Raw genomic sequence first — 21,618 nt, 5'->3', positions numbered from 1 at the left:
AGCTAGTTGAAAAATAATATCAATAATAAGTTTTTTAAAATTCTGCCTTTTTTTATAGGAGATCTGCACTTGATGATGTAGTATAAGCTGCAGAAGAGAAGCAAACGCCAAATTAGGCCATATTTTTAAGAAGACATTTGCTGCAGACTGAAGTGATCTTTCCTTCAGAGATAAACTAACTCTAGCAAGTGCAGCCGTGAGATCAACCCAGGGATGAGAACTTGGACTCAACATTTACAGAAACAATTATATGAAGATACACTCACAAAATATTGCGTGCATGCAAGCAATTCGCACTGTGAAATTGTTTAAATTATCCATCAAGAATCTCCATTTTTAGACCTATTGATTTGTATTGTGTTTCAAAGCCTGAACGGCTGTAACTTAAGGTCAGCTCATTTTCATGGATAGACATAAGCTATCATATCCTGCTATAGAGGTTTCATCATTGACCAGAATTCAAGTATTCAATGGAAGGGGAAAGTCAGTAATAAGAAATGGAACTATACCAAGAAATGGATAAGTGGTTTCCCACTGCTACTAAAGAAACAAATTACTACTTTTTGATATATGAAGGAAAAAGAAAGGAAGAATATATTAAGCTAATACTAAAGGGTTAGGTATATATTATATATGAAGACCAGCCCCTATTCATCGTTCGTTCTGGTTAGTCTTGCTCCTTCCTAAATGGAATTAACCATGGTACAACATAAGATAAGATGATACATTCAATGACTTTATTTAGTAATTCTAAATTTTTTATTATTATTTTTCTAAAAACACTGTCTCTAATTATATTTTAAGCACTTTGCTTCCTATGCTTTTTAAAATTCATTATTTTCCATTTATTAATAACAAAGATATATGAGGTTTGGTCGCAGAAGATGTCGGATGGGGTGGTTAATGAAGATGGGAGATTCATCTATTAATATTTTTATTATATTTATCTTATTATTTACTTTCTCTTTTTAAATTTACAATAAATTAACTCTTATTTATTAATAATTATTGATTTATGTTAACAAATTAATTTATTATTGTTATTTTAATTAAGAAAGTTAATCATATCATTAGTATGACGTCTTTAAATAGAATAAGAGTTAGACTAGTTTCCTACTTTACAAATAATAAATAAATAAATAATTTGTAAAATTATTTTTTAATTTATGTTTTTAATAGGTATATCATAATTGATTGATTCTTAAATAATTAATGATATTTGTATATTAAAATATAAAAACATTCTTATGATAATACAAAATTAAGGACTATTTTAACAGCCTTAGTACAGTACAAGGATTTAAACAATTGTTTGATCAATATTAAATTTGTTATTGTTTCTTTCTTAATTTTTTTATTTAGGTAAACATAGTTTTGATATCTTGATATTAATTTTGCAGAATTTAATAAAGTTTTTTTATAACATAAAAAAAAAAAAAAGATTAAGAATCAAAATTGTTCATGTCTGGTGAGTGAAAAAAATACAATTTTTTATCACCTTATTTTTTTGGGTACTACGTCTTATAACATATACACTTTTAGTTGTCAAAACTTATTAGTCTCCAAATTTAAATTGTAACATATGAATTATTCTTAAAATGTTTAGGCTAAAATTATTCTTAATATTTTTTTTCATTTTTAATTAAAATGTATGGTGAGTGAATAAGTTGAGAATGAAAATAATAAGATAGATATAATAAAAATATTAACATATGAATCTTCCCTAAACTCTGTAAAAAGGTAAAAAAAACAACATTACAGAAAATTATAATTAAAATCAACCTATTGTCAATTTTAAAACTGAATGTTTAAATATAATTTAATAATTACATCAAAGTTTATATCATAAGAGTTTTATAACACTGTCCTATTAAATAACAAGATATTTTTAATTTTAATTTTTCGTATTATATATTGAATTTAAATTTATAAATCAATTTTTTATTTTCTGAAATGATAATCCATTCATAAAAATAATAATGTCTTTCATTATTTTAATTCTTAAAACTTTGAATTAAAACCAATAACATGAAAAATATATGAAAGTCTACGTGTCTAGTTATTGAAGGCTACAAGCCGAGGCTAATTTTGTGTGGCTCTGACTGTTAATCTACGTGGCAAACTATGGTTGGCTACAATCTTATCAAAGATTATCCATATGCACAATAACAAGATAAGGTTTCTTGGATGGGAAGTCAATATTTGATTTTTGTAAATCATGTATTCTATTTTTCATTGTCTTCATCTTTCCAAATACAAACATTAAACCAATACACAACAAACATCAAACGGCCTTTAGATATGTTTAAGTACCTCTTCTGATCTCAAGGTAAGTATAAAATAAATCTATCAAAACTTATGATCTCAGTGTTTGGATAATCGAGAATTGCCTTAGCCGCAACAAGTTTCAAATTTATCGGAAGCTTATGATCCTAGTGTCTTGATAACCTGTTGGCTCATTTGAAGCATGTTCCATGATCTTAACATTTTATTAATTATACAAATTTATTTAAATAATCATTTTTTACTAATTTAAATAAGACATAATTACAATTCAATCTTACAAAAAAAAAAAAACTTAAAAACATCGTAACATTAACATTGTCAAGTCTCAAATCATCTTGTCAATTGAGTTCAACATTTAAATCGATCTCAACCGCCAAATCATTATACTTACCGAGCCGAATAACGTTCTATCAATCGAATATAGAGTTATATAATGTTTTGACCAATTGTGATTGGATATATATTTTATTCAAATAACCGAACTAATTCGATTTACAATTTAATACTAACTTAATTATTATTCAAAATAAAAAAAATTTAAAGATTATAAAATAATGATAAAAGTTAAGGAATAACTCTACAAAGATTTGTAAATTTAACTAAAAGTATTTTGCAAATTCTCTAATTCAATTTTTATTTTTAAGTGTTTAGTTTTGTTAAACGGGAAGTTATGAATAGTAAAAAAAAAAAAAAATTAATAAGGCATTGTTTGAGGTTGTAAACTAAAATATATTATTAAACTTAGAGGTATAAGTCAATTATTTTAAGTAAAAACAATTTAAATATTTGACATAACTTTTTGAGAAAAATTCAAATTTATTAATGGTAGAACTTTTTAAGTGGTTTTTTTTTGGGAAAAACGACTTAGCGTCATTTCATTAAAAATTCCAAAAAACAAAAAAAAACCCACGAGTTTAAGAGATCATTCTAAACAGGCCTAAAATAATTTTGAAGTCGTAACATTCTGAATAAAAGCTAAAAAACTTTTAAGTGATTTTAATGGTTATATATTTAAGTTAACTTATTAAATTAGCAAATTATATATAAAAATAAATCACATCATCTCACTCTTTTAGAAATTAAAATTATTCGGTAAAAAAATTGAAATTAAGAATTGTAAAATTAGATTGAGTTTGTTAGAATTTCAATTCTTAATCTTATTTTTATTTTTTACTAAACCTAATAAAATTTAAATTAAGCCCATAATTTCAATTAAAATACATGATTATGATTAAGTTGCATAGTAAGCTTTGCAAGAAAAAAAAAATAGTATAAGAAATCATATAGACAAAGTGGAAAAAAAGTTATAGGTAAATAACGCTCATGTGATAATAAGGCATAACTTGTCGATGAGGACAAACCAAAACACCGAGCACACGATATTTCCCTAAGCTCTAGGTTTCATCAACTTCTCCATTTTCAAAATTTCAACAATGGCTACTGCAGCAATAGATCACCGCGTTTCCGATCTGACATCCTCCGGCGATGCTTGGTCGGCGAAGACGGGAACTTCGAAACAGGGGGAGGGACTGAGACTGTACTACCAGTAACACATACACAATCTTCAGCTTCATGTTCGACAGAAGACTCATAATCTTAACCGTTTCGAAGCTCAGAGAAATGATTTGAATTCCAAAGGTAAATCCATGTGTTTATCTGATTGATTGTCTAGTATTGTACTTTCACTTGATACTTCAGATCTGCTGTTCGAAGTTGTTATGACCTATGGTAGCCATTTATGTTGGAATTTTTTATCCACTGTCTAGTGAGGATGCTGAAGGAAGAGCTGCAACTTTTACAGGAGCCTGGATCGATTATGTTGGTGAATTTGTCAAAGTCATGGGGAAATCTAAAGTCCTTGTGAAGGCAAGTCTCGACTTTCTATTAACTTCATTATATAGTTCTATTTCCACTTGATAGGATGAGTTTGATATATATCCACATTGATATCTCATCCTGGATTCCACTAGACATAAGGTATTTTATCTGTTTTCTCTTTTGAAGCTACAATGTATTGAGGATTTTCAGAAGTTGATCTTTTTTATTTGGATTGGATCTCTTGATTTGGAAGTATTGTTTGATTATAATTTATAGTTTTTACCATTTTGTGAATGCTTATTTTTTAACAGTTTTAATTATTCTCATCTTCAATGCTGAAGGCTTTATACATTTGTAAGTTAGTTGCTTTGTTAATTGGAAATTTTTCATGCTCATGAAATATTATTCACTTTTCAAACAGGGGGTTCTACTGTATGGACCACCTGGGACTGGGAAAACGCTATAGGCCAGAGCAGTAGCTCATCATACTGATTGTACTTTCATAAGGGTTTCTGGTTCTGAGTTGGTTCAAAAGTATATTGGGGAGTGATCCCGTATGGTCATGGAACTTTTTGTCATGGCCAGGTTAGTAAATGTCCTCATGTGAAGGCCATATACATTTTTGCTAAGACTTGTTTGATGTAAAAACAATTTGGGGGAAAAGCGGTTATTTGGGATAATTTGGTTAAATGACTAAAATATCATTTGTTTATCCGTATGAAGCACATACAAGGTTTTGATTAAATCTTACAACCTCCTTTTGTGGAGTTTGATTAGCATCGAAACAAATCAAACAGATCATGTGTTCTTCTGTAGTTAAAGTTGCAGATTTAGTGGATATAATTGAAACAAAATGATAGGCTTATTGAGAAATTCAAGTATTTATTAGAAACTTCATTGTGCTTTAGGTATTCAGCAAGGATAATAGAGTAACTCTAGGAAGGAAGGAGTTGATTAAAAACACTCTTAGGAAAGCTGCACATGCCTGGAAAAAGTTGGGAGAGCTTCGTCTTACTGGTATAGTGTCTTTCAATCTCACATACTTGTTGAGTTGTTGTGTGAATGAATCTTGTAGTTGCAAAGACCAAGACACTGATTGAACAAATTAATTTATTGCACAACTTTGGCAAATAAAGTTAAATGTTAAAACTACTGTTATTTTTTTTTATGTATGATGGAAAATATTACTAGCTAGCTTCAAGAGGGACAAAAGTACAAGAGGAAAATTTATAAGGTGCAACTTTGTGGGTTAAAATCTAATTAATTTGCACCAAGAATATTTACACTTAAACAGAAAAATATTGTATGCATGCAGCTAAATTGCTTTTTTACGCTTCACTTATTTTTCTATTTCACGTGCTCAAGTTCAGCTTCAATGTATGCCTAGATAGTCATCTCATTGATTTTACTATTATCTACTTATCATTTGGTTATGAGTTAATGATGTGATATTTCTTCAACCAGCAGCACTGGTTTTAAACGCTTCTAGCTAAGTTTAGTTACAAACATAATATGATCTTAGATATGTTTCTTTTATTCAATTGTTATTGTTATGTAGTTGTTTCTAAATAGGGATATCATATCACCATTCCATCTTGCTATTGCATCAGTATAATTTCTTGTTACAAGTTAGCAATATCAATTAGATACTTACTACATAAGTATTTTGTTTAACTAGGTATTTTGAAGGATAATTTTCACACATTCTTTGCAAGAAAACTAAATTTGTGATATGGGAAATGAACTCTGTTACAATCATCTAGTATGATCACTTTTTTAAGGATAAAAAGTTCATATATATTCCAGGTGATAATTCAGCATGTAGATATTATGAACTTAGGCGGCATGATAGTAAATTCTTCAATGCTCTGTTTCTGCATTTAAAATGTAACTTTTGGTCTGTTTGTATTTAAGTAGGTGAAACTATTATGTGGTGAGTATATATTTATCTGTATGCTCTATTTCTCCTTATTCTTGCAGATTTGCAGTCTTAATTATTGTGCAGGAAAATTGCTAACTACTTTGGTTTGTGAATATTTAGACTGGGCACAACTTAACCATACATTAAAGATTTACTTGCTAGAGTAATTTGGTAACAATCTCATGCAAAATGCTTTTATCTTTGATCCAATTTCTGGTATGCCTTAGTTGTTAACACAGGGTGAGAGGAGATACTTTGTAACTATTTTTTTATTCAAGACTTATGAAGCATCCATCTTTTAGGAAATGCATGTTCATTCTAAGTTAGATTAGTGTGTAGAATTCCTTAATAGATTGACTGAGTCAAATGAGATCTGCATCTAGGATTGGCTAACAGATGCTTTCATATTTGTACATTTGTACATTTTAAATTCTTGGCTATTTTGTACAAACAAGATCCTGTTAAACAAATATGGTCAAGCGTTTTGTTAACATGTATTCTCAAAGCTTTTCAGTAATTTTTTTGTTTCTTCACGTCCTCTTTTTTAGCTGTCTAACCAAACTAGGTATGATTAGTACTTCAAATGCGTGTTTTTGAACTTCAACTAATCATGTTATCTGCATGTTTGTGTCATTTATAATATAAAACCATGTGAGGAGCATTGTTGATGAGATAAAGCTGCCAGTTCTAGCATAATAAGACGGGAGAAAGCTGAGAGGACAAAGGCTGAAGAGTTTGAAGCTGAGGAGAGTTCAGTCGAGGATCAGTCTGCTAAAGCCAGATTGACTTAGTTTAGTTCTGCTTCTTTTTTTTTTATATGTAAGGCAAAATGTCCCACATCGCTGCTTTAATCATATAATAGTATGTATATAACTTCTGTGTTTTTTCTTCTTTTAATTAATACAATCGAGTTGTTTTTCAGGTATGCAATGTTGGGTGAGTTTTTTGATAGATTGGTTAGCTCCATTCTGCTTCTGAGGGGTTCCAATCCAACCTTTTCAAATATTAAACCCAAAATTGAGTCATTCACTAATAGGTATGCTATGGCTATTTGAGTATATAAATATCCTACAACTATAATGCCAGGACAATTTACCCTTTTTATTCTTTTATTTTAATGACTTGCTTTGTTTCTTTAATAGGAGGTTCACCTATAGTCATTTGGCACAATTGAAGTTTATTTTACCAGAGGCCATAGAGATGAAGAAGACTGTTACCCAGAATGAACTAACTTTCTGTATGAAGCCAGATATTCATATAACTTTGAACACTGCAGCAATTATGAAACCAAATCAGCTGTCATCAGAGTCTGGGCATATGTATCTAAAGAAGATGTTTCGTAGTAGGCTATTGGACTACTTTAAGACCCACCCGGAGGTATGCATTTCATTATTTACTTTCATAAAATAACAAAAATAAACAATAGTAACAAAAATAAACCATTTGTATTTCATATTGTGTTGCAATTTAATTTATTTCAGGGTGATGTTCCTGAAGAAACACTACCGGAGCCATTCAACAAGTCAAGGAAAGCTTGTGTTAGTGAAGAAGCTAACTCAACCTTTGGCCTTGAAAGATCAACTGTTTTACCTGCAATTCAGCAGCCAGTACCAGTATCTCATCTATCCAAATCCTTCAGGGTTTTTTTTTTTTATGTAATCCTTCAGTTTGAAGCTGAGGAGAATTCAGTCATTGACTTAGTTTAGTTCTGCTTCCTTTTTTTTTTATATGTAAGGCAAAATTTCCCACATCGCTACTTTAAACATATACATATAATAGTATGTATATAACTAAATAGAATTCTTAGCATTGTAGTTGGGCTTACACAATGGGTCTGTGACCCATAGGGAAAAACTAGACCTACCTATATTTATAAATGAGTAAGGATAACAAAGTTAAAATTTTATAATGAAAGTGTGAAAGGTGATTAAATGACTAAGCCTAATTCAAAATATTTATTTATCTCTCATCTTTTCATTAATAATTTCTCTATTCTCTTCATTTATATTTTTTTTTCTCTTTTTATCTATTAAATTATAATTAAATATTTATATATTTAAATTAATTAATTAATTTATATATATTTACAATAATAACTGGAAAAATTAATAAATAAATATATATAAAAGAATTAAAAGTTAAATATAAATTTGATTAATTTTTTTAATTTAATTAATTATTTTTTTCATCTATTAATTTTTTACAGTTAATAGTTAATTAATTTGTTTTATGTATTTTTAATATGAATAATAATAAGGAGAATGAATAAAATATATAAATGTAGGTATATTTTTAAAATATATATTAAATTATAAATATATAAATATATATAAAATAAAATTTAAATATAAATATATATATATATATTTATAGATTATTAAATTATTATTTCCATTCTTTAAATTTATTATTCTTATTTCTCGTTAAAAGTATCTTTCTTTTTTTTTTTCATTTTCTTGTAAGATATATATTAAAAATTCACCTATAATTTTCTCTTTTATATAATTTTATTATTTGTATATATATTGAAAATAAGTAATTTGAATTCTATTTATTATAATTATTAAAAATTTGTATTTTGAGTTAAAAATTAAGATTTTATTTTTTTAAATTTTAAATTAAGTGAATATTTATAATAATTTTATAATAAGTTAAAGACTAGAAAAAATATTAAATAATTTATTAAAATAATAAAAAAACATTAAGAGAGAGAAATTATTAAATTTTGTTTGGTGAACATGTAAAATTTAAAATTGATCATTAGCTACATTTTTTTTCCCTATTTTTTTTCCCTATTGTTACTCTTTATAAATATAAAATATTATTTGGAAAAACAAACCTACTAACTCATTAAAAACACAATCTTGTGTAACATGTCAATCATGGACCACAAAGATTGCAATTGCACATGCCTACAATCAAGAGACATATTTCCCAGGCCAAAAATTTCAAAGAGACATGTCAATAAACAAGAGACACAAATATTGCAATTGCATAATTCTTGTTTGTTTGCTCAAATAGAAGAAAAAAAAGGTAGAGGTTAAAACAGACAAAGGACCCCAAAGACATTTACAATGAATTAGTTTCTTCATTGAATATCAAAGATGGCACTGGCTTAAAAGAAAAGAGACATATATTTCTCATGAGAGTAAGACATATGGGAGAGTGATATCCACGACAAACAAACAATGTAACCTCTCTTTATAAGCAAACAACGTTTAACATGTAAGAAAAAGATAGTTTCTTCTTTGCTTTGTTCGTTTTCTAGAGTGCTTGCGCCTTGCCCCTTATTTTCCATTTGTCAACTACAGCAGGCCTATTATGTCCTTCTATCTCTTGCACTTTGCGCTTCCTGCAAAAGTTTATAATAGCCTTGTTTTTTATTAATTTTTTTAAAGGGTAAGGGGTTTAGAAAATAGCATTGTTGAACAAAAAGTGAACAAAATCCCTAGACCGCTTTTTCTCAGTAGCCTTGGGATATCTATTAATTTTGATTATTACCTGTAATCGCCAAGAGAAGGATCAGAAAGCAGTTCATCAGCAATAGTTGTTTTCCTTTTCTTTTTCGTAAGCCTGCCTGTAAAGAATTCTGAGGATGATTCTATTACTGTGCCCACCTATACATAATAATGATGACGACGCTCAGATAAATTATTGATACATAACTAGAATTGTGATGGATAGTCCATATATTTCAGCTGGAAAATGACCTGGAAATACTTGGGAAGTGTCTTTGATCTTGAATCACCCTTCTTATAGTGCCTCTTTGGATCCATAACAACCCTTAACTGCAACAATAAGGAATTAGAGACAATCCTCCTTCTAAAAACAAGAGAACAACCAAGAAAACAAATGTCTTTCAACGACTCACAGAATGAATGAAGTATATAAACAAATGATAAAGATTAGTATTGCACCTTACCATAGGCAGCTACTCTTGTTTTTGGGTAATCTTAGTAATTTGATGGAAGGTCACTGCCCACCATCTTTCTATTGCTAGGGAAGGCCATCACTAATAGGTGTTGACAGCTCAGATGACTGGAATCTAAGTATGTTTGGATGAAATACAATAATCTGTACAATCCTAATCTCATTCGCATTCTCTAGTTATGTAATACTCTTGGAGCATAAAAGGTATTTTTTTTCTTTTTGTTATTCTTGTTCAAAATAAAATATAATCCAAAATCAATGTGAAAAATACCATGTCACACAAAAGAGACTAGGCTTAATATGTTCATTGCTTGTATTAACTTAGTTTGAGAAAAGAATGATTAGGTTTATCGCTTAATTCATCCAGAGAACGTGTGGTGCCTTCGGTTAAAGGGAAACTTAATATGCTGAAAGTACAAGCGCAAATCTGATTTTACTAACCGAATTAGGCGAGCTAACTATATCCGAGCTAACTATATCAGATAGTAATTATAATAACAATTTCAGGCAGGGAAGTTGTTTATTATTATAGGATAGTAGAAAAAACTGGTGGAAAGAAGCATAACTGAAGAAATAAAAAAATATTCAAACTAACTAAGATAAGCTAGAAACTTGAGAGACAAAAATAATCAATTGAGAAGACATATTTCACCCACACAAACCTTCAATACCTGAACATCCTTCTTCAACTCATGTCACTTTTACCAAGTTTACAATGGTCTTAATCTTGTAATTGTTAATATTTGTAAATAACAATAAATATCAAAGTTTAAATCACGCTAATACATAGTCTTTATAATTTACATAAATATTTTATTTTTATATTTTTATTAATAATAAATGTCTTGAATAATATATCTATAACTCTTAATTTAAAATAATGTTTCAGAAACAAATAATGTTTAATTAAAATTTAAAGATCTTCAACTGTAAACGACATTTTCGAAGATGCAGAAACCGAAAGCAAGCCCTACAGGAAAGAAATACGAAACATTATTATGTAATTTATGTTGCTGAAAAACTAGAGCAGATTTGAAGGGGGAAAAAACGAATCTCAATCAAATAAGTAATATCGAATGTACCCACCTGAGTTGATATCTTTTGTTAATTGAATAACTCTCGGTTTTTCTTCAAAGGGAAAAACCGAAAGTTAATTGAATAACTCTCGGTTTTTCTTCAAAGGGAAAAATCGAAAGTTAATTGAATAACTCTCGGTTTTTCTTCAAAAGGAAAAACCGAAAGTTATTTAAATAATTCTCGGTTTTTCTTCAAAGGGAAAAACCGAAAGTTAGTTGAATAACTCTTGGTTTTTTTCTTTTAAGGGAAAAACCAAAATTTAATTGAATAACTCTCGGTTTTTCCCTATGAAGAAAAACCGAAAGTTTTTCATACAACTTTCGGTTTTTCTCTCGGTTATCTAAACCGAAAACTCTACGATATCTCTCGGTAAACGCCCAATTGTTTTTAACGACAGAGTCAATACCGAGGGATGACGAGAGTTACTTTAACTCTCAGAATTGGGTCTATACCGAAAGTTATAGGGTCAAAACTGAGTTTTTACTCTCGGTTTTGACCCATTTTTCACCAGTGTCAAATGGGAGTTCAATCCGCCCTTGGTGTTTTTTTGAATGTTATAAAGACTTCATACCCCACTTTAACCTAAAATTCTAAACAAAGGAACATCAATGTATCTTCAAGGAAATTTTGTTTTTTTTATTGTTGATATAGAAAGCAAGTTAGATGTTTAATAAATTAATACAAATAAAAACGAGTTATATTATATATTTTGGATTTTTTTAATTTAGTTCGTATTTTATTTAAGTAGCAACAATTGACTTAGCAGTACCACCCTGAAATAATTATAATCAAGGAAAACAAGACTAACCTAAAACTTCATCAGCATCTTTAGGATTCTCCCATTTGTCTCCTGCAGTGATTACCTTCTTGATGTCCTTGACACTAACCCACTACAACAATTCATTAACCATTAAAGGAGTTAATAAATGATGATTGTAGACAATCTTATCCAATAACCAACATAGGAGTTAATAAATGATGATTGTTCTTCGACAATAAACATTGTGTAAATCTCACCTCAGACTTAATACCCAGCTCCAAAGAAGCAGCTGCAGCTACCATCAAAATGATAAGAGTTGTATCTCGACATGCATCCCCAACAAAACTCTGCATGTATGAAGAAATCATTGTTTAGGTCTTAATCATAAGTACAAAAAGTTTTGCTTAACTGAACGAAAACACAGGACATAAGTTACAGTGAATATAATTTATTATAATTCTTACTTCTTTTTTCAAAAGAAATTTCACATTCTTTCAGGAAGAGGGATATACATATTGTATGAAGATGTCAAGTCTTGCCCCTGTAAAGATGTCCATGTTCTATGATCTATATTTAGACTAGTTGAGTCACATGGGGATGTACAGAAGAAATGAGGGAGATGAGATCAAACATGGTTGTTTCAGTTCTACATTTCCTAATAGGAGTAAACAATTTATTTCCATATTATCTATTTGTTCTATTATTCTTCATTGATTTCCAAGTGCCATACAAGTTAATCTTTCTTCATCACTAGTAGTTGCAGTAGGATGAACATTACAAAAATCTAATTTGCAGGAGGAAGATTCATACCTTTTAAGAGTTGAACTGTCAATTTCCACCAGTTAAGACTTGAGAGTGACATAATAGATATACTGATGTTGACCTGACTCAAAGAACATAATAGATAAGACTATCGAATCCAAATCGTAACACATATTGAAGAACTGGCTCTCATAACCTAAATGTGAGAATCACAATATGCAACAAGGAAGAATATAACCTCAATGTGATGAACACAGTAGTCATTACTATAAGCTCTTTAACTGCAATGTGCTTTTAATTAAAACTAAGAGATGAACAAGCAAAACTTCATGGATTGAAACTTCCGCGATTCAACGACGATTTTGTATAAAGTATAATAGATCCGTGATCTGTCATGGAAGAGCACTATGAATTGAAGACATAGTTACTAAGCTTGAATTGAGTTTCTTACGCCAATATAGCCAATATAACCGTAGAATTTAGTCAGATTCAGAAGATCGTTTAATATATAATATGATAGATTCGTGGTGGTGTTGAGATGAAGATGATGATGATGCACCTATGAACATATGGAGAGACATTGAGAGAGAGAAATGAACTAACAGTTTATGAGTTAGGATTTGAGACGGAGGCAACGAATCTTGTAGACGATTGCATTGTAGAATTTCTAGCCGGAGCGCCGATTGATGGCGGCGAATTGTAACCACCGCCTCTGTCATAAGTCGGAATATCCAGCGACGCCAACGCCGACGCCGACGGTATGATGGCAAGAGCAGTTTGTAAATAGTATTGGTTCATTTTGGGCCGCCTTTAGGTCGGATTTAATCATGCTTTCTAGATATATATATGCTAAATTAGCAAATCAGCAAATCAACAAAAACATGAAATAAACATATATAAATTAGATAACCAAACATTTGTTTTAAGTTTGGTATAATATTTCATCTCCATTACAAATTTTGTTAAAAATGTTGGACCATACAGAAATATTGTCAACCCAAATAGTATTTACAAAAAATAAAAATTGATATTATTTTTCACTCTAAAAAAAAGGTAAAATTAAATTAGGGATGACAAATTTTCGGGTTTCGGAGGATACGAATCAAACAGGACCCGAATTTGCCCCAAAAAATTCGGGTACTTAAATTACCCGAAATATCGGTTCGGAACCGATGGATACCCGGACCCGATTTTTTAAAACTTTTTTTACTCATTTTATTAATTTAATATATTTTTATTTTTATAACATATTTTTATTAATTAAATATAATTTGAATTAATTTAAACTTTTAACCTAATTTTAAAGCAATTAATAATACATAAAAAAAATTACGTTAAGTTTTAAAAAACTACCTCTCTCTGATTTATCTTTTTTTTAACTGATCTCATCTCTTCTTCTCTATTAAGTTAAAGAGTCTTAATTCCATTTTTATTTTCTCTCACACTCGTCCCATGATAAAAAAAAATAAAATAAACATTTGTTATAAAAATTTTCATTGGAACTGATTTGATAATATCGTTTATAACGAAAAAAGAAGAAGACATATTTAAATAAACAGAGGTTGAATTTCATAATTTTTTCTCGGTACTCAGAACCGACTCGAAACCGAAAAATAAAAAAAAAATACCCGAATTGATCGGTTCGATTTCTTCAGGTACCCAACCTGTCGAGGCTAAAATGCCATGCCTACAATAAATATATGTGTACTGCAAAGTTTACCTAATATATTTAAATTTGTTTTATTATATAATTGTTACCATATTTAATATAACACATGAATTAACGGTCGCATAAAAATGACGATAAAAAATATATTATACTACGTTAACTCTAAAATGTAAATTCTTGATAACACATGCTAAGAAGTAACGACGAACAAATGAATAAATTAAATCTAGAGCTACACGTAATTATTGTAAATAACTAAAATTAAAGTCATGAAATGATAATGTGAAATACAACCAATGATCCTCATCTATGTGGCAAAAACTTAACAACCATACTTTACTTTAGAGAACCATGTCTATATGTATTGGAATGTCTATTATCCTATCCTAAGTAAAATTAATTTAGTAGTGGGTAATGATTTTGTATTAACTATAACTACTTTTAATATATTTATATTAATATTATTAAAAGGTATGCAACTTACATCAAAATTGTAGGTTAATTGATCTTCATTTTAGCTCTATTAACTATATTAATGTTTATGAATATGAGTTCACTATTATAAAATACTTAATCATATTTGTAGGGCGGAATATTTATTGAATTAATTCGAAATTCAAATCGATTCAAATCTGAAATACTGATTTTGATTAACTATTTTGACTTGGATTGAGTTCGACTTGGATAAAGATTATCGAAATTACCTAAACAAAAATATAATCTCTAATAATTATATTTTTTACTAGACGATATTTCATTAAAATATATTTTTGTCTTTCTTTTTTATCAATTAATCTACAACTATTTTTTTAAATAACAATTTTTTTTTTCTATCTTTTGTAAGCTTAGTCAATTAAAGAGTTTGTATTAAAACATAATTAAAGGTCATGTTTTTAGCAAAACTAAATTTAGAATTACTAAATAGACTTATTGAATGTATCATTTAATAATTATTATTATAGATCAAATAAATTAATTATAACAAAAATATATTATTATTTTTTTTTAATAAAGTGGTTTGTATTATTTAAAGAAAAAATACAATAGTAAATATATTAATCAATAATTAGTAAAATAAAATTAAGAAATAAGATAAAAATAATTAAATTATATTATCATAATACCACAAAATTGGAGTCCCATTCAAAAAAATTAGGAGCCATAAAATAAAAATTTTATACTAATTATTTTTTTTAATAAAAATAAAATATTATAATTATAATATATATACTTTTTTAATATATATTAAAAATATTAATATAATTGATAAAATAAATATATTTAAATAATTCATAATATATATATATATATATATATATATATTAATTAATAATGAATGCCACTGAAGATATTTTCATACTTAATTTAATTTGTATTAATTATTATAAAAATTTTATAGAAAATTAGATAAATATAATTTTAATTTAATTCATCCTAAATATTTTTAATTATCAATAAAATATGACATAAAAATAGGCTTTGTTATCTTTAGAGATACTATTATGGAGAGTATTTAAGAGGAGTTATAGAGAGGAAATTTGAAGAAGAAAATGGGGAAGTGAATTGATAGAAAAAATTAAGTAGATTAATTTTAAACCGGCCATTCATTACAAGTTTTGAATATTTATTTTAAATAATCAAAAAGGGAGAAATTGATAGAAAAATTAAGTAAGTTAATTTTTGGAACCGGCCAGACGAACTAAACAGTCGTCAACTTTCATGTGCAGGTACAGATCAAAACCGTATGAACCGGTTGGCGTATCAAAACCGGTTGCTACTATACTTCAAAGAAACCAGTTTCAAGTGATCAAGTTAAAGATTAGAGGAACCGGTTTTCATTTTCTCAAGCGACCGGTTAGCCAAGACAAAAACTTACATACCAACCGGATCATACTGCACAAGACACAAAAACCGGAAGGTTCAGAACAAAAGCCGGAAGATTCAAACTACAAGAGTGACGTACCATGACGGAAGAAACGTGTCTTGAAAGAATAAAAGAAGATCAGATCCGATCGGAAGCATGCAAGGAAAGCAATGATGCTTTATTGATCCGAAGTTGACAACCGGAGGTGCATGCCCAACACGTGTCCAAATCTGAAAACCGGCTACGTCATCTTTTGCTTAGAGCTGCCTGCATGACTGCCAGGTGTTGAGGAAAATGAAGCGTGCAAGCAACCTCTCTGCACCGGCGTGATAACGATCAACCAATCCAGAGGAGAGAGAAGAAAGTAACCGTTGGCTACTTTCAGCTATAAAAGGAAGATCAAACGTCTTCATTTAATGCAGTTGTGAGCATTATCAGTTCTGAAAGTTGTAGATTACGAATTACGAAAAGCATTAAATTCTAGAGAGATAAAGTCCTATACTGTAAAACCGGTGTGTCTAAAACCGGAAGCTCTTTGTGTGTTGTTGTGTTGAGTTGTTGTATTACATCAAAGAGTGAGTTTGATGTAACCGGCGAGTAGCGAAGTTGGGCTCGACCGGTAGTATTGTTGTAACTCTAAGAGTTAGTGGAGATCCTTCTCATAACCTGAGAAGAAGGGGTGACGTAGGAGGGTTTGCTCCGAACATCCATAAACAAATCCTTGTCTCGTGTTCTTTCCTTTGCTCTTATTACTTAGCCTAACCACTAATCATACTCCTAAAACTGGTCACTCATATCCATAAAACCGACTCCTTCTAAAACATCATCTAAAGTCGCATAAGTTGCTTCAACCTGAAACAGACATTTCCGCCCTTGAACCCGGTTCAAGAGTCTGTGACAGTTTGTGCAGTGCTGAGAATGGTTTTAGTCTCTAATCGGACTATCACCAAAGTGTTGTGTGTGTTGTAAGCGGTCACCCTTCCTAAAACCGGAAACACCCCGGTCCTCCAAGGGCGTCCCCGATCCTAACAAGAATGATGTGTCACTACATCATTGGTTGAGTGTGAAGAAACAGAGAAAATTTGTTAATTTTTCAACGAATCAGATTGCGCCATGTCATTCCCTTTAAAATTTTCCCTTCCCAATCAATTATCTTGATTTAATTAGAATGATATTGATATATGGCGCGATTAGCATTTTAGATTTAAAAAATGTTAGAGATTGAAAAATAGTAACCAATTATGAGTGTATATTTTTTATAAAAATATTTAAAAAAATTATTAAAATATAATAATAAAAGAATAAATAATAATTTAAAATAAAAAATATTTTAAATTTTAATTAATAATAATGACAGAGAGTAAAATATATATAATTATTTAAGTTATTTATTAAGTTATTTATTTAGATGATTAATGATATAAAATAGAAATTGAGTGTTGGAGAATTGATTTGATAACATTAAATAAAACTAGCATGTATCACGTGCATTTGTACGAGTAATAATATAAAAAATTGTGAAAAATATTACGGTAAAAATATTTATGGGCGGGTCAACCCACAATCCGACCAAAGTATTCATTTACTCTCACATATATCCAAATTAACCACGGTTTTCGACCCAGCAATCCGGATAATTTAAAAATTAAGCATCATTATATATATATTTATATATTATTTAGTTAAAAAGTTAAACTTATATTGTTAAAATGTCCCGCGTTCATTAAATTTGGTGTTGAATTTAAAATATAAAGTGTTATTAGCCTAGAAATTTAAAGGGTTGTACTGGTTTGGTTAGGTTACAAGTTTTAACTATACCTATAACATATTTAATTTTATTTTTAATCGTTTCAAGTTTATGGTAGTATTATTATATATATAGATTTGAAATATAATAATAAAGATAAATTCTAAACCCTTGAGTCATTTTCTCTGATTCAAACCCTCATAGTTGTTGTTTGATTTTTTTATTTTTTTTATTTTTATCCTATCTTGTAAATGAAACAATTTAAATCTATTTTTTGTACAGCTTTTTTTATATGAGTGCTACTCATTTCACTCAACGTCATCCTTACATCATCCAATGCTCCATGGCCATGCTAACCGGAGATCCATGCTGATTGTTATGCCTTCGAAAGATTTCACGACAGAGAACCGCATGCAGGAAACTTGTTTCGTTCTAGAATACCAGCAACTGTATAATCAGTATGGATGTTAATCGCTCGTGTTTCAGGAATCCCTGGGAGAAGTCGAATCACTCTGCCAAAAGAATGATGATCTTCGTTTTGTCAATTCTGATTTGATGAAACGCCTATAAGCCTCATATCAGAAGCTACGATACAAAATTGCATTCTCTCCAATGACTTGAACAACCTCAGTCTAGGTGGAAGCATCGGAGACGATCTCGTCGCTAGCGAAGTTTCCAGTGTTAGTCCAACCAGCACCATTGAACAAGATCAATTTGAAGGACCGACTATGGATCGTGTTTCTCTGCCAAAAAGCATATCCGTTGTTACTTGTTAGTAATTCCCGCGGTTACCTAACTATTTCTCATCGCGGTGGGAGCCGAGGAGGTCCTAATAGTGGAATCCAGTAAAAGAATGCCAACTCAAGGATCGGTTAGTAATTAGTTGCATAAAACTAATTCAAGTTTCTTTGTATGCATCTGGTTTATAACCAATAATTTACATTTGTATAGTAATAGTATTTAAAATAAAATAAAATAAAATTTTAATTTATTCAAATAAAAACTTTTCTATTTATAATATTTTATTTGTGACAAATTTGTTTATAAAAATTTAGTTGACCTGCCAAAGTTTTTTGGCATAACTTTTATTATATATATATTTATATATTTATAATTTAATATATATTTTAAAAATATACCTACATTTATATATTTTATTCATTCTCCTTATTATTATTCATATTAAAAATACATAAAAAAAAATTAATTAACTATTAAATGTAAAAAATTAATAGATGAAAAAAATAATTAATTGAATTAAAAAAATTAATCAAATTTATATTTAACTTTTAATTCTTTTATATATATTTATTTATTAATTTTTCCAGTTATTATTGTAAAAATATATAAATAAATTAATTAATTTAAATATATAAATATTTAATTATAATTTAATAGATAAAAAGAGAAAAAAAAATATAAATGAAGAGAATAGAGAAATTATTAATGAAAAGATGAGAGATAAATAAATATTTTGAATTAGGCTTAGTCATTTAAACACCTTTCACACTTTCATTATAAAATTTTAACTCTTGTTATCGTTACTCATTTATAAATATAGGTAGGTCTCACTCTTAATGAATAAAATTAGTTATATATTACAATATCATCTTACATTCAATAATATTATCTTGATTTTGATCAAGTTTTTTTTGAAAAGTTAAAACAATTTTATTAAAATTCTAAACGTGAGAGGATCTTTTTCTCTGTTTAATCAACAACCATTTCAACTTGATTTGATTTATAATTTTCAACTATCTCTTCAACATTATTAGGTTGAAGTTCCACCTCCTTCTTCTGCTTTTTATTTTTTTGTACATAATTTTCATTATCTTTTGTTTCATTTTTTAACCACATTTTGCTCTGTTATTATAGACACATTTGTTTCATTTATCTGCATCTTTATTTTATGACCTTTATGAATTTTCTGATATTCTTTCTTAACTAAATCACATTTTGGACTTTCATGTTGGAAGGTATTGCAGAAAAAGTATATGTCTGGCCTCCACTCATAAGTGATATTAATGAAAGTGTGTTTTCTTTTTCTGTCTACTACTGTTATTTTTTAGGTGTTACTTGTTAAAAATATATTTAATTGTGTTGAAAAAAAACTAATGAAAACTATTGAGTCATCTTCACAAAATTTAATAAAGCAAAATAATTCAAAGTTGAAGGTTCAACAAAAAAAAAAAATTGATTTGTTAAAAATATGTCATAAGAAATCTGTCCAAAACTTTATTTGCAACTTTAACTGAAGTTGATATTATTAGTGAATATAAATGACTACACGAAACGATTATTAGAATTGATCTAATAAACAATGATCATATCATTTAATTTCATAAACAATATATTGAAATTAAAATAGATTGATTATTCTAAGAAAGCATATTCTAAGTGATTATTTATCACATAAATTTGATAAATAAGCTCTTGCAATCTTAACAAGTGGTCTCTGAAGGATGTACTGAGAGACAAAATCAACAAGTATATTGTTTATTTTTGTTTGAAATTGTTTATTTTTATTTAAATTTGGTTCTTATATATTTATTTTTATTTGAATTTATACCATAAATATCTAAAATCATTTAAAATATTATAAATTCGTTAATTTGTGTTAGAAATATGCACAAATTCTTTTTATATGTAGCATATATATATTTTTTTCTAAGTCCTACTACGAATACAACTTTCACATTTGTCTTGAGATGACTTCTTCAACCCCATTCTCAAACGACGACAAATCCATTATATTATATTTCCAAACAAAGATATTGCAGACTAAGACGACAACACATATAAGACTTTGACGACTTAGTTTGGAAATATAATATAATGGATTTTTAGGTGTTATTTTTAACAAATAACACCTAAAAATTAATAAAGCAAAATAATTCAATGTTGAAGGTTCAACAAACAATTTTTTTTTTGATTTATTAATAATATGACATAAGAAATGTAAATGACTACACGAAACAATTATTATAGTTGATCTAATAAACAATGATCATATTATTTAATTTCATAAACAATGTATTAGAATTAAAATAGATTGATTATTCTAAAAAGCATACTCTAAGTGATTATTTATCACATAAATTTGATAAATAAGCTCTTGCAATGCTTAAAAAGTGATCTTCGAAAGATCAACAAAATCATTTAAAATATTATAAATTCGTTAATTTGTGTTAGAAATATGCACAAATTCTTTTTATATGTGGTATATATATATATATATATATATATATATATATATATATATATATATATATATATATATATATATATATATATATATATATATATAACTTTCACATTTGTCTTGAGATGACTTCTTTAACCCCATTCTCAAACGACGACAAATCCATTATATTATATTTCCAAACAAAGATATTGCAGACTAAGGTGACAACACATTTATAACTCATTCGTCTTCTTAATATTTAGATATTGTGTATTTTTGTTGTGCACCCCAAATCACTTTTAAACCATAAAGAATATTGATATTGAATTAGAGAAAGATGTCTGATAGTCATATAGTTAAAATGTAAATAATATGATAGAGATTACAAAATATAAAATATGATATCTTAATATACTTGAATAGATCGATTATACAAAATTTTACACCAAAATAATAGTTATCTTCTATTTGAATGAATGTAATTTAATTTGAAGACAAAATGAGTCTATTAATAAAAATAAGCTCTAATTTAGTTGGAATTATTTATTTTGTATCATTTGAAAAAGCTAACTATTTCAAACAATAATAAATATATAACGA

At 28.1% G+C, this 21,618-nt stretch overlaps 1 protein-coding gene and 1 long non-coding RNA gene across 2 annotated transcripts; both read left to right on the top strand.

The window, feature by feature from the left end:
* Positions 1 to 4,529: 4,529 nt before the first annotated feature.
* Positions 4,530 to 5,798, top strand: LOC124933997. Its single transcript, XR_007099041.1, has 3 exons — positions 4,530 to 4,689; positions 5,013 to 5,121; positions 5,783 to 5,798. It is a non-coding gene; the product is annotated as an uncharacterized LOC124933997 (long non-coding RNA).
* A 1,148-nt stretch (positions 5,799 to 6,946) lies between these two features.
* Positions 6,947 to 9,103, top strand: LOC124935663 (CDT1-like protein a, chloroplastic). The gene is made up of 4 exons (XM_047476079.1): positions 6,947 to 7,061; positions 7,168 to 7,402; positions 7,507 to 7,665; positions 9,047 to 9,103. The coding sequence occupies exons 1-4, from the start codon at positions 6,955 to 6,957 to the stop codon at positions 9,101 to 9,103; spliced, it is 558 nt and encodes a 185-aa protein (XP_047332035.1). The 5' UTR covers positions 6,947 to 6,954.
* The last annotated feature ends 12,515 nt before the right edge of the window (positions 9,104 to 21,618 follow it).

Source organism: Impatiens glandulifera, chromosome 4 (assembly GCF_907164915.1).
Source record: "Impatiens glandulifera chromosome 4, dImpGla2.1, whole genome shotgun sequence".
Lineage (NCBI taxonomy): Eukaryota > Viridiplantae > Streptophyta > Magnoliopsida > Ericales > Balsaminaceae > Impatiens > Impatiens glandulifera.
Note: the sequence above shows the minus strand (reverse complement) of the source record. Positions and strands in the feature narration are given on the sequence as shown.

What these genes read in the sequence shown, in the direction of transcription:
- LOC124935663 (XM_047476079.1), top strand. Translation starts at nt 6,955, where the DNA reads ATGTTGGGTGAGTTTTTTGATAGATTGGTTAGCTCCATTCTGCTTCTG. An exon ending in ATTGAGTCATTCACTAATAG is followed by an intron (nt 7,062 to 7,167) that starts GTATGCTATGGC and finishes TTTCTTTAATAG; the next exon opens with GAGGTTCACCTATAGTCATT. An exon ending in ATCTATCCAAATCCTTCAGG is followed by an intron (nt 7,666 to 9,046) that starts GTTTTTTTTTTT and finishes TTGCTCAAATAG; the next exon opens with AAGAAAAAAAAGGTAGAGGT.